Genomic DNA, 14,480 nt, shown 5'->3' with positions numbered 1-14,480 from the left:
CATTAATAAAATCTAAAACAAACTGATATCTTAACCACATTACTTAATCTATTAACTGTTAACGACAGTTAACCCATGGTGACCACATCTTAACTAAAAAATGAAAGCAATCATATCTTATTTAAATAAAATCGAATGTGACTATATCTTATGTATTTTAGAATCAATGACAAAAATTAAACAAAATACAAACATAAACAATCATCTATGTAATTAACCCGTTTTTTATTGGCCATAAAATGGTGGGATCACCTCTTTGAATTGTTCCGAGAGTCAATAGGATTGTCCTTAAAACACAATCAAACATTGCCTACTTAATTTGACCAACTCTACCTTTGAATTCTCCTTTCCATTTTTTCCACGTATTTTCATTTTTTATATGTATAAAGATTTTTTTTTGATATTCCACAGTTGTAAGATTTTTAATTAAATTAAATAAAAATTCGTATTGAAATGAGGTTACAAGTTGTCTAAACATTATAATTTATGTAAAAAAATAATCATATTATTTTAGAATATGTCTATATTTATTGAACAAATTTTACTAAATATGAAATAACATTTCGTAAAAGGCGTTGAGAAAAGTTAAAATTAGTGGTGGACAAGTGGATGGTTCTTGGTCCAGTCAACCACTTTTATGAATTATTGTTATCTGTTTAATTGATTCGAGTGGTTGTTCCCTTTTATATATGGACCGACAATACTTGATGTAAAAGTATTAACATTAAATTGATAAACCAACCATACATAATTAGTGTTAGCCATCATGTACTCTTTTTCCCTAGTGTAAATATTATATTGCAAGTCATTATGCTTTCTATTCTTTTATATATATAACCCCTATGATTACGATCATAATATTTATGCAATAAATTATATGAATAATTAGTATTTAATATAAGCAATAATATAAGAATTTCTTCAATATTATGTTATTTGAAGGAGGACCTAAGCGAAAAGAAAATTAATTTGGAGGGGCAAATAATATAGAATATAAGATGGGCCTATATTAAGCGAAATTGATGTAGTCCAAATTTCTGTTCCAATTCCTATTCCACTCGACTCTGCTAGACCTAACAAGCAGTTTCCAAATATTATAATTTTAAGGGTAAATTATACCTATGAATGGTTAATTATTGCATCTTCTTATTTTGACCACTGATTTTTTTTAAAAAAAAATTATCGATCAGGCCACTTAATCATTAAAAGTTGCTAATCAAACTGTTCTCCGTTAACATTTAACGTAGCGAGTGACATGGTTGTTAAAATTGCTATAATTATATATTTGATCCTCAATATTTACACATCATATTAATTTAAATATAATTTTACAGTTATATTGATAAAATGTGCAAATATTAAGAATCAAACGTATAATTATATTGGACTTTTAACTTACATGTCACCTCCACCGTTAAATGTTAATGAAAAGTGGCTTAATTATCTACACAATAGTTAAAGTAGTCTGATTGATAAAATTGAAATATTGATGACCAAAATGAAAAGGGATAACAATTAAGTGGTAATAGGTATAGTTTACCCTAATTTAAAATTAGATATTAGTAACATTTTAATTGATAAAATAGTATTTGTTTTGTATATATGGGGTAAGTTTTTTTTTTGGGTGCCCCCCGGGGGGGTCTCATGGTTTTGCTAGTTTATGGATTTTTATTGACAAGATTTATTTATTTATTTATTTGGTCGGATATGTTTGTATTTGGATTTCTCTTTGTTTGTGGTTTAATAGATGAAAAGGGGGCAAAAAAATTACATTTCGTATGTGATTATCTGTTTTCATCATGCACCCTTTTATTCTTCAGTGATTGACATGCTCAGCATGGTTCTTTAATGATATGATTGTATAGGATTTATTATGTTTCTTTTGCATCTGGTGTCCTTGCACCTACAATGGATGTGTTTGAGAAAGAAAAAGAAAAAATCTATAGCAGGACAAGTTTTCTCACCTTCCAAACAATCATATGATTATAAGTTACTGGTTTAGTCATATAGGATACTTTTATGCCTTGTTATTAATGTTAGATTAGAAAATATGAAATTTTCGGATGTTGTCTAGTGGTTTGGTGTGGTAGATAACGTTTTTTTTATTAAGTGGCTACCAATGATTTTTTTGTTGAGATTGATATGTCTACATAACAGGGATTCAAATCGCGGTTGCGTTTTCGGTCATGTCTCATTTACTGTAATTGCGGCCATAGCGGGTATATCGGAAGGCAGCACTACTGCTATTTCGCAGGCGCTATCGCGGACCGCTATTTAAAACCCTGACTTCAAATACTCCATGACTGTTTCAGTTTCAAATTCGATTACCCCAGGCAAGGTCAATGCATGGTTTCAATCATAGATTTCATTGTTTGAGTTTTTCAAATAAAATTGCCTGTACATCTCCTTGAAGGTAATTTTACTTCTTTTCGGGGGGGGGGGGGGCCCTTCTTGTAAGTTGTAAGGTTTATACCAGCTAGCTTTGTTATAACAGGTTGAAGCTTTGGATTCAAGTGTTATGATGTTCCATTTTTGCAAATGGTTCTGCTTAGTAAGAGGCTTTTATGGAGGATTTTGATTCCTGATCCCCTTGTCTTGCTAATAGATGAACTTATTAGGTGTATCAGTACTGTATCTTGATGTATGTTTTTTGTTGCAAATATGGTTCTGCTGCTGTTTATTATACTTGGTAAATTACATGTAAAGTATGCTTTATGTGGTTTCGGTATCTATGAAATTATCGTTTGATATCTTCCTGATGAACTTATTATCGGGGTAGTTGCCTCAGCTAGAGGTTTTGGCAGCTGGGTATGATTTGTAATAGAGCAGTGGTTCTCTAGGATGCTATGAAAGGCCGACTTTCAATCCCTTGGTGAATGAGTCATCAAATCGACTAAAAGTTCAAGGTCAGACAGGCAAGAAAGCCAGCATATCAGAAAATTTCTGGACCACTAGCACTTGTGATATGGATAACAGCGCAGTGCAATCACAGGGAAGCATCTCATTGATCTATCAGTACAAGCAAGCAGACACTTTATCCGCATGGCAGCGTTGCAGCTGCTAATGCCCACCGAATTTGTGAATCATGGCAAGTTCTTATTCTTTCGTTACTTAGGTGGTGTTTGTTTTTGCAAGAGGTAAAAAGTCTGCAGTCTGCGGACCACATCTACAGGCATCTGTAGGAGAAGAGATTGACCAAAAGTCTGCAGTCTGCAAGAAGAAGACTCTTTGTTTTTTAACGTCTGTAAACTGCTAAAATAAACTGAAATATAAATAAACTGATTTTTCAAACTATACTCAAATAACTATTTTTGCTATTAATTTTTTAAAAATTATAAAATATCATTAAATTTAATGAATTATTACAAAATAGTCACTATAATGTTGTAATAAATTATAAAAGTTTGATAATATAATAATTATTTTATAGTATTTAGATAAATTTATTAATAATTTTATAATCTTTTAATAAATTCAATAAGTATTTTATATTTTTTTAAACTTTATTGACGAAAATGATCATTTGTAAATAACTCAATGATATCTAATATACTTTATTTGAAAAAATATATTAAATAAATATTATATGAACTTTATTATTAAAATTATTACATCTACGGACTATTAGATTTTGGTTTTAATATTATATATCATTTTAAAAATTATTATTAAATCAATCGATAATGAAATCAATTTGATTTCAATTCAATCTGTTTGTTTCAGTTTAAGCAATTGTTAAAAAAATTATATTTTAATTCTCAATTATTATCGATTCGCAAATATATCAATACTCGATTTTATAATATCATTTAAATCATCTTAATTTATTCGAGTGGTACAATCCGATTCTAGTAACATAAAAAAATATATAATATATACACCATATAATATACATCAATTAGTATTTTTCTATTTAGAAAAAATATATTATTTGTTTTTTATTTATTTATTCTGTATAAAAGGACTTTCGTATTTTACCAGAATTAAATTATAAGAATCAGATTTTTCAATGGTGTGAATTTTTTTTATTAAAACATTTATTTTGTCTTTTAATGCTAATAATTGTATGTCCCCGTGATTTTCGAAGTTTTTATATAAATGTTTTTTAATAAGTTTAATTGTATAATATTTTTTACTAAGTTTAATATATTTTTTTAAATAAAGTATATTAGATATCATTGAGTTATATACAAATTATCATTTTCGTCAATAAAGTTTAAAAAATTATAAAAATACTTATTAAATTTATTAAAATATTATAAAATTATTAATAAATTTATCTAAATACTATAAAATAATTATTATATTATCGAACTTTTATAATTTATTACAACATTATAGTGACTATTTTGTAATAATTTATTAAATTTAATGACATTTTATAATTTTTAAAAAATTAATAGCAAAAATAGTTCTTTGAAGAGGTTAAAAAAGCTTTGAAGACATAAGTCCACGTCTGCATCAAGAAGAGGACGCGCAGACGTTAGAAGAACTTCTGTTTTCTAAAAAACAAACGGTCTGCGAAGCCCAATGTTTGCGCGTGGTCTGCGCGACGCAGACATAAAAACTTTGAAGACCTTAAACAGTGAAAACAAACACCACCTTAGTTTGGATTAACGTTTGTACGTGACAGTTCAATGAACTTATCTTGCTGTCTGGATAGCCATCTTTGGATATCTTTCGGTGCTAAAATAAGATGTGCCTGTCTATGCACCAACTAATACTGCACTTGATTGCAGGCCTTCTTATGTGGAATCAAATTTGGCGGCGCTGGGTGGGAAACAGGAAGTCTGAAGATCGGAAGCGAGATGTTTGAGAACCTAAACTAAAGTGAGTTATTGTCAGAAAATATTGATTTAGTGCTTTTATTATGTCTTGGTTTCAACTTTCAACTACCGTTCTTCCTCATAACTCTCATCCACTTGCAAAATGATCTGCGCTCGGATTTGTTTATTTTCTTCTATGTATTGTTTAAATTTTAGAAGTCATCTACAACTGCATTTTGTCCGGAATTACTAGATATGAAACAATTCCCACTTAACTAAGTTAAGCAGTGACTTTCATTTTATCATCACGGTTCATTTCTTTCATCCGGGCTATACAGAGGCTCAAGACATTATAGAACCTGTATCTTAGGTACTTAACTTTGAGATGGCATATTGTGGACTCAGGGAAAACAACTTCCGGTATAAAAGTATACGACCCTTTGATCATTTATGAACTTTTTCGTTATCTTGTCAGCACTCATTGTCTGTGCATGGTTAAACAATTCTGGCTTTGCAGTTGGAATGCAACTTACGAGAGTTTACTCAGAAGCAACAAGCAGTTCTCTCAGCCTATTCCTCTCCCTGTAAGTCCCAACACCAGCAAGCTCATGGAATCCCGAATTGTTTGCTTTCCTGATTCTGTGTTTCTCGTAAAAAAAATGACAGGAAATGATAGATTTCCTCGTGGACGTGTGGGAGCAGGAAGGGTTGTATGACTGAGCAACAACACAAGTGCATCTGAAAGATGGTTAGATATCCATATCCATCCGATTTCTTGTAACATTTGTAATTGCTTTAATAGGTGAAATGCATTAGAGCATAGACCGTAACAATTCATGGTCTTGCCTGCTTATGTTTTAATTTTCCTCCCCAATTCAACTGGCGTTTTGGACCATGCTATTTTATTTTCTCTGGAATGAATCCAGAACAGAAAAATACCCTCTGGTTTTCAAGGCAGCAAAATCTTGTTTATTTTTTGCACATTTTCGTGCTTAGTTTGCTGTTACCTTATTCATTTGACTATGTAATGATAGAATTATTGCGTTGAGTAAATGACGTGCGATTATTTTCTTTTCATAAAGAAAAAGCAGAGAGAAAATGATCTGTCGCATTTTCCTTGCCTGAAACGAGGAAAAATCCGAAAGGCAAAACTAAAATCTGAAACTGAAAGAGGGAGACCTGAGCTAACCTAACACATTCGTTTATCTTGCTGTTAACCAAGCCTGCAAAGCTTCAAAACTCACTGTCCACAGAGACATACTGCATGCATGGTTTTAATAACACAAGCAGTTGGCGTTTCCCCAAAAATATTTATAGATATACAGACATTGTAAATGTGGAGCTCACTTTTTTCTGCAATAATCAGGTAACTGATCTCAGAAATCAGAATCGAAAAAGGAGTCATCTTTCTTAAGAAACCAGATTCTCCAAGTACAGTGCTTCAGATTTTATATATGGTTGTGGTATGGAGCTAAATTGCAGCACCAATATCTTCATATATGCTATTGTTTTTTTTGTGTGTGTGTGTGATATCCACTATGCCATTTGTTTTTGTTTAGCTGAGTGGAAACTGTATTGGCATACATCAATTTAATACGTATAGACATAAAGTCAAAAAAATGCTCTAACGATGACTAAATTTTCATTTTGGTTTTTATATATTTTTTAGAGTATTTTTACCACAATATTTTATTTTAAGGTTAAAATACCCTTAACATTTGATTAAGTAATTACTATAACCCTTATTTCTTTTTTATGAATTTGATCACAACATGAGTGCATTTTTACTCCAAAATGAAATGTTAGGGGGTCAATGCTAAAAAATATAGACTAAAGTGACTATTTAATTAAACTTTTGAAACATTTTCTTATCATTATGCCTTACCTACAAAATTTTAATAAATGTCATAGAATTAAAAACACGTTTATGACTGCCTTAAAATCTCTATATGTAAGATACCACTCACCTTACGGGGGAGAAAGGTGATCCCTTTTCTCTCTTTTTTTCTGACAAAAAAAGGAGTTTGAGAGAAGGCAAGGGTGATGCTGGTTTTCAGGCACAAACAGGAGATTTCTGAAGCTCATAGTACTCTCAACAAAACAAATAAAGACAAGTTCCCAGGTTAATGCAGCTTCTCAATCCTGTCCGGTTGCTGTCACAATTGAAAACAAATGAAAAAAGTAGTGTTGTCTGTGCATGCCTATACAATTTCATGCGTTTTAATATCTAGGTATGCCTTTTTTTCAATTGAAAGAAAAAGCTTAGCTGGGGTAATATCAGTAACATATATATATATATATATATATATATATATATATATATATATATATCCTTCCATCCTCTTCACAACTTGTACCTTTCCTCACAAAACAATGATCCAAGTCGTTGAGGCGTTTAAAGTCAAGGGCACCAGTTTCCCAGAAGGACTAAGAACAAACAATTTCTTGCTTTTTCCAATGAAGAAGAGCTTTTAATTGGTGGACAAGCCATCTGCCCCATCAACATGTCTCCTCTTCCACAGGCAGAAAACTTTGAACTTGTTTCAAACATATATATATATATCCTTCCATCCTCTTCACAACTTGTACCTTTCCTCACAAAACAACAAAGTGTTCACATTAAGCAAATAGTGATGGGTGCTTCATCAAGAATCTACCCCAATGGTCTCAAACTTGCTATCACTGTGGCTTTCATTTTGTCCATTACAATATTTCTGATTCCAACAGGTAATAACAATCCAAAAACTACTTGGGTTAGGTTTCAGCTATTTCTGTTTTGATTCCTATTTTACTGTGTAGCCTAGGTTTTGCAGATGGGGCAGTAAACCCAGGTGGGTCGCGGCAAAGTAAAATGGTGTTGGGGTCAAAGCCTCCCGCTTGTGTGAACAAGTGCTTGAGTTGCAGGCCCTGCATGGCTACTCCTGTCATTTCTTACCACAAATGGAAGAAGAACAGCTTCGAAAAGGCAACGTATCGTGGCGATGAAGATGATAGCTATTATCTCCTGGCGTGGAAATGCAAATGTGGGGACAAGCTCTTTCAACCTTGATCTCATGCATGGTAACCACACAAAGCTCTTTTAAGTTAAATATATACTACTATAACATATTCAAACCTTATATATATATAGATGATATATAGTACCTACTACTTTATAAACTAAGGTTATAATTTTTAGTTCTTGTAAATGCTATTATCTATCTATGGTATACATTTATTTGAGAAACGATGATGATGATTTATGTAATTTTCAGTTTGCCAAGGAAGGGAAAACTTTAGTTTTCAACGTGGAATCTATCAGAGCATTTCTAGTACTTCCTACTTCCGATAATCGAACTTCATGCAAATCTGTAGCATGAAAAACCACACTGATCTCTGCCCCTCGCCTCATATTTTATCTCAAAGTGGGTGGTTTGTATATTGTATGTCATCGGAGTTCATAGGATTTTAAATTTGGGTTTAAATTATGGGTTTATATACAATGCATCTGTCTCTTAAATTTGTTGTTTGTGAACTACAAAATGCTCTATGTGAAAATGTATATATAATAATTATATTATATTTTATTATATTTGAAAGAGTAAACTATATCAAATACCACTCAATTTTAGGCGGTGTATCGTTTATATAACAAAACATTCAATTGTTTCAATTATAGCATTGAATTTTGATTTTGAATTCAATTATACCACCGAGTCGTTATATTTTAATGGCACAATGACGTGAACATATATTTTTTTCATTGTGATGGCATGGACAAAACAACATCGTTTTGACACAATTATTAATGTTAAAAATGACATTGTTTTAGGCATTGAACTTTTGGGGTGTATTAGTTTTGCGACTAAATTTTTAAAAAATTCATTTTTTACACTAAACTTTTTCGATCATTGTTGGCAGTTAATCGTCGCCTGTCACAATCACCCTCCGTAGCAAGATCAATATCAAAGTATTTACATTTAACTCCTCCATCTTCTCATTGGATTAGTTTTCTACAAAACCCACTCAAAATTAATAAAAATTCAATGTGTTAATACTTTGATTGCCTTCGATGATTGTCCAATGAGACTAACTTTGAGTAATACTATTCGTTTTTTAAAAATAATACTTCTTACTGTTTGAATTATCGAACAAGTAAAACCCCTTAAATATGAGAGTTTTAGAAAAAACCATAGAAATCTTTTACTAGTATATAAAAAACATTTAATTTGTTTTGACAAATAGGTGAAAAAATCAATTCATTTGCCAAAAGTTGCTAGGCCAATTTTAGATGTGAAAAATGAAAGAGGCCCAAAAAAGAAATAAGGGAAGCCCACTGCTATATAAGTGATATTTTTCTCAGTTTATGTGTGATTCGGTGAAATAGAAACCAGAAATGGAAATGCTTACCATTTGCTCCGCTTCAAGCCACCGTCATTTCTTCAGTCTTTTCATTTCCAAAAGTTTGATTTCAGATTCATTTCAAGCTTCTATCTTGCCCCCGAAGTTTCATCCCCTCCGCCGCCCGTTACCCTTCCGCCTCCTTTCGAATCGCACCACGCGTCCGCCACTTAGTATCTCAGCCGTCCCCCGTCCACCTTCTCCGCCTGAGCCAGTCCCCCCAGGTTTCCACCGTTTTCTCTTTCTTTGTTCTTGAATTTCTAAGTAATTATATTCATGCCTTTGTACTGTGATTAATTTGGTTTCTGTTAAGAAGCCTGGAACTTTGGATATTCATACCCTTGTTTTCCCATTCCGTATAACTAGCTGAAATTTGAATTCAATATTTTTGTGTGCTTTTGAATTCAAGATTCCGTTAGGATTATGGCAGTAAATGAAACGAGTTGAATCTGAGTATTATTGGGTTCAACTCTACTGGAAATGTTCAAAGCTGAGTCTAGTTCATCAGCTTAAGATTCTTAAGCTCAACTCAGATTTGATATAAAAAACTGAAGCTCAATTCGAGCTTGAAAAACCTTAAACTCAACATTTTTAGATTTAGCTCAGTTGGAGCTTGAACTTGAGCTCGTGTATCGATTAACTTGCTCCAGCTCGTTAATAAGTCTATTCTAATCGAGTATTGACCTAGTCAAACTTGAGTATCTTACTATCTGTTTTGTCTCATTAGCCATTTGTGGTGTTCTTATGGCTCATTTCCCGTGGAGCAGGGTTAGTGGGAGAGATGAATAGATTTCAGGATCATGCGCGGATCTTCTTTGCTGTTCTTTTCTGGATGTCTCTGTTCTTCTGGTACTCTGCATGGGACGGGAGGAATTCTGGTAAACCTAATAAAGGATCTGGATTTAGGAGGTGAACTAGTAAGAGATTTGATCCTGTATGTAAAAATGAGAGATAGATTAGTACTAGATGTACATGTGGAATATTCAAATATAGATAAAGAACGTCAACTTTGTTATTTCCTCTCTCTTTTGTTACTCCAGGGAAACATTTTCCTGTAATATCTCAGTGAATCAATGAATAAATTTCAAGGTTATTTCTTTTCCCTTCAAGAGGAAGATGAAAGTGAGACTTCACACACTGTAATTGTAATAGTTAATGTCTGCCAGAATTGCTGAAAATGGTGACCAGATGCAAAATTTTATATTAAGGGTGCCAACTTATAAAATTTGAAGGGATGAAAATATAAAAAAATATATTAAAAATATTTTTTAATAATAAAATATGTTTCAGTTAATATATTTTTTAATTTGAAGGGATGCAAATTTAATAATAAAATATATTCAATAAGTTAATATATATAAAATATTATGAATTTAAATTAAGCATTTATGCACTAGGATACAAAATATATACATTATGTTGTCTATTTTAATTTATCAAAAATAAAATTAAATTGAGAGAATATATAAATAATAATGACCAAATATGTGAGTATACCTAAATATCATGTTACATAATTTGTTGATTGTAATTAATCTGTGACGACTACATCTTAATTAAAAGTTAACTACATTGATGATCATTTATGTTTGTGTTTTGTCTATTTTTAGTCACTGATTTCAAAAAACATAAGATATAGTCACTTTTGTTTTTATTCAATTAAAATATTGTCATTTTCGTTTTTATTTAATTAAGACGTAGTCACCCCGAGTTAACTGCCTTTAACAACAGTTAAATATTTTGATATAATAACACATTTGGTCCATGTTATTTACATATTCTCTCATTATAGTCACACTTTTAATAAATTAAGAAAATTTTAATCCTCCATTCGAATGATGCTACATGTTATGTCATATAGGGGTGTTCAAAAATCCCCAACTTGTCGACCCGCCAACCCAGTTAAAAAATATCAGGTATTTATAATAAAAAATACTCGATTTTCTAGGTCAGGTATCTGACCATTATTTTTTTGGGTTTTTAGGACGGGCCTGGGTCACAAAATATTGGTTAACAGGGTAGTCAATTTATTATATATATATATATATATATATATATTATATTATATTATATGTTTTATTCATAATTCTCGAATTATTTCACTCTAACATTATAAAATCCTAATTTCTTAAATTTTGACACCATAATATTCTAAATTCTTAATTTCTTAAATTATTTCACGTTAACATTCTAAATTGTTTTAAAAATATTTATTTTAAATTCAAAACATTTGAAATTTAATTATATTTCTTTATTTTAATTTTTAATAAATTTTATTTCAATTATGTAATTTAAATTTTTAAACTTTATGTGTAACACCCTCAACCCATATCCGACCCGGATACGAGTCCAAGATGTCACATTGACTATGCAGAACAATACTCTATGAAAAAACGATAAAACATTTGAACTTATATTATTAAAATACAATAATATACATATGTTAATACAAGTTTATCAAAATACTCAGAGCATACACAACTTGACCCTTTGATTACATGCCAACATTCATTTACATAACAAAAGGACCTAATGGTTAAGTTACCTCTGATCTGATAGTTGCAGGAGTAGTGTTGTCCAGCTGCTTAACCTGTCTCGTCTACTTTCTCGGATCCTACGTGTGAAACACTCACACGCTAAGTCATCGACTTAGTGAGGCAATATAATAATAATAACAACAAAGAAATGTAATGAAAATGCCATAATAAAATGGAATGAGATGAAATCAAATACTTAACCATGCAGTTTATATCACCATGTTCCTTAGCTGTAAGCATAGTACATTAACATTCATGAATTCGTATTAATAAGATTATTGGCCCATGATACCATACTGAGAACCTAAGGTATGTGAGTACTGTGAGGTTGTTCACTATACTGTCACAACAGCTCGTATAAATGCACCGAAGTGCCATGTAGAATTGCACCGAAGTGCCGCGTAGAATTGCACCGTAGTGCCATATAAGATTGTCCCTAAGGACCACGTAGAAAATTCCTTAAGAATCATATACATATGCCAAGGATTAAGTATGTGTCTCAAAAGACCTCACACATGTTCCAAATAATACATATATGTCCCGAAGGACCGCGTAGACCCTCTACTCTTAGCATGCCAACTATACCTATAGTTCTCATCTACATAACATGAGCTTTTCCCAAATTACATAGTATATCACATAGACATATCATTTCCTTATCTTCATCACATGACTCATATAACTTTGCATACATATTCATTTAAAACATGTTACACAATGCACATAGTATGAATTCATATCATGCTTCACAATATGAAATGAATCATGCATCAATGTATTGAATCTAGACTTCTCACAAGTCTAGAACTGAATATATCGCTATAATCATGTTATGCATATGCACTCACCTATATTTCCTTGTTTTTTCCTCGATCGATCTTACTAGGCAATTGTTCTGGAACTTGTTAGGCTCTGTATCTACATAGTAATTCATTGATACTTATCAGTATACTAATTAATATATTCTAAACTATCATTTCTTGGGCTAAAAGAAAAGCCATTTTCATCTTTTAATGAATGTATGCATCGATGCACTACACCATGTATCGATGCATCCTTTGACGGGTGCATCAATGCACTATCTATGTATCGATACATAAATCATATTCGATGTTTGTATTTAAGGGGTGCATCGATGCACTACTTGCGTATCGATACACTGATGACATTCGATGTTTTTATTTTAAAAGAGTACATCGATGCACTTCATGTGCATCGATATACCTTGAACAATTTCTGGGATTTATCCTTGATGCATTGGTACACCTTGAATGTACATTGATGCACATTGCCCAGAAATGTCATTTTAGCACGAAAATCTCTTCATAATCTTCTCAACAATTTATGTTTCCCCTCTTTTTATATTCCTAACTTGCATACACTTACTTAAACTAATTATTATCCATTCAATACCTTTAAAACTTAGAAATCAAATCTTCCACATAGATTTCAAGAATCTCTCTCAAATTCCAACATGTTCTAAATATAATTCTGACCCTTCATATCCTTTAATTCCACTAATGACAAGTAAAATTTAGTCTTAAAATCTAATTAATACATTTCTATCAAGATTTCACTTATTCACCTCTTTTCTTTAATCCTTCCTAACTCCATCATCTTTTGATTTTAAGATAATCTAAGCTTTCCTTAAGCTTAGTTATCATCTAATGATCAATAAGCAACCTTAAATTCATCAAGAATTTGATCAACAAGAAAACTCACCTTTAGCTTGGCTTCACGGTGGAGAAGAAGAATGAAGAAGAAGAGAAATCTGGAAACTTTGGTCTTCCCCACTAACTTCCACGTGGTATAAAATATCCTCAACTAATATTTAATTATTTCCCTTATTAAAAGACTTATTTACCCCTTTAGTTCCTCATTCTTTGCTAATCTCTCTTACGCAAAACATTTCAATCAATTCTTTGAACTTTTAATTTATCCAATTTGGTCACTGAATTTTTAAATCTCATAATTTGATCACTAACCCGGTATGGAGGATGTTACAAATCTCCTTTTCTTAAGAAAAATTCATCCTCAAATTTTTATTGTACGAACAGATGAGGATATTAAAGTCGCATATCTTCTTCACGTTCCCACGTGGCTTCTTCTACCTTGTGATTTCTCCAAAGAACTTTGACTAACGGAACCGTTTTATTTCTCAATTGCTTAACTTCGTGGGCCAATATTTGTATTGGTTCCTTTTCATATGTCAAATCAAGTTGAAATTCTACTTGTTCTGGTGTAGCAATGTGAGAGGGATCGAACCTATATCTTTGTAACATGGACATATGAAAAACATTATGGATTTTCTCCATTTCTGGTGGAAAAGATAACTGGTATGCCACTGGTCCTATTCTTTTAACAACTTAATATGGTCCGATGAATCTAGGACTTAGTTTTCCTTTCCGACCAAATTTTAATACTTTTTTCCATGGTGATACATTTAGAAACACTTTATCCCCAACTTCAAATTCAATCTCCTTTCTTTTAAGGTCAGAATAGGACTTTTGCCGATCAAATGTCACTTTTAGGTTATGTTGAATTTTCTGAACTTTCTCTTCCATATCTTGAATCAAATCTGGACCAAGTACATTTCAATCTTTGAGCTCATACCAATTTAATGGCGTACGATATTTCCTCCCATATAACGCCTCATAGGGTGCCATTTTAATACTGGACTGATAACTGTTGTTGTAAGCGAACTCCGCCAGTGGTAAGTATTTCTCCCACGACCCTTTAAACTCAATGACACATGCTCGCAACATATCTTCCAATATTTGAATTGTTCTTTCTGATT

At 31.7% G+C, this 14,480-nt stretch overlaps 2 protein-coding genes and 1 pseudogene across 3 annotated transcripts; all 3 read left to right on the top strand.

The window, feature by feature from the left end:
* Positions 1-1,121: 1,121 nt before the first annotated feature.
* LOC120185772 lies at positions 1,122-5,513 on the top strand (annotated as a pseudogene).
* A 1,839-nt stretch (positions 5,514-7,352) lies between these two features.
* On the top strand, positions 7,353-7,913 carry LOC120185626 (EPIDERMAL PATTERNING FACTOR-like protein 8). Of its 2 annotated transcripts, none has more exons than XR_005522141.1 (2): positions 7,353-7,493; positions 7,566-7,725. XR_005522141.1 is itself a non-coding variant. In XM_039189798.1 (2 exons), the coding sequence occupies exons 1-2, from the start codon at positions 7,400-7,402 to the stop codon at positions 7,813-7,815; spliced, it is 339 nt and encodes a 112-aa protein (XP_039045729.1). In that variant the 5' UTR covers positions 7,370-7,399; the 3' UTR covers positions 7,816-7,913. The 2 variants fall into 2 exon arrangements, 1 of the variants encoding a protein (XP_039045729.1); XM_039189798.1 differs by having other exon boundaries at positions 7,370-7,493; positions 7,571-7,913.
* A 1,199-nt stretch (positions 7,914-9,112) lies between these two features.
* LOC120185616 lies at positions 9,113-10,208 on the top strand. The gene is made up of 2 exons (XM_039189790.1): positions 9,113-9,370; positions 9,914-10,208. Exons 1-2 carry the CDS (start codon positions 9,142-9,144, stop codon positions 10,057-10,059), a joined length of 375 nt encoding a protein of 124 aa, XP_039045721.1. The 5' UTR covers positions 9,113-9,141; the 3' UTR covers positions 10,060-10,208.
* Positions 10,209-14,480: the final 4,272 nt, after the last annotated feature.

Source organism: Hibiscus syriacus, unplaced genomic scaffold (genome assembly GCF_006381635.1).
Source record: "Hibiscus syriacus cultivar Baekdansim isolate YM2019G1 unplaced genomic scaffold, ASM638163v2 tig00113124_pilon, whole genome shotgun sequence".
Classification (NCBI taxonomy): domain Eukaryota; kingdom Viridiplantae; phylum Streptophyta; class Magnoliopsida; order Malvales; family Malvaceae; genus Hibiscus; species Hibiscus syriacus.
This window is presented reverse-complemented; position numbering and strand designations above follow the sequence as displayed.

What these genes read in the sequence shown, in the direction of transcription:
- LOC120185626 (XM_039189798.1), top strand. Translation starts at nt 7,400, where the DNA reads ATGGGTGCTTCATCAAGAATCTACCCCAATGGTCTCAAACTTGCTATC. An exon ending in AATATTTCTGATTCCAACAG is followed by an intron (nt 7,494 to 7,570) that starts GTAATAACAATC and finishes TGTGTAGCCTAG; the next exon opens with GTTTTGCAGATGGGGCAGTA.
- LOC120185616 (XM_039189790.1), top strand. Translation starts at nt 9,142, where the DNA reads ATGGAAATGCTTACCATTTGCTCCGCTTCAAGCCACCGTCATTTCTTC. An exon ending in GCCTGAGCCAGTCCCCCCAG is followed by an intron (nt 9,371 to 9,913) that starts GTTTCCACCGTT and finishes CCCGTGGAGCAG; the next exon opens with GGTTAGTGGGAGAGATGAAT.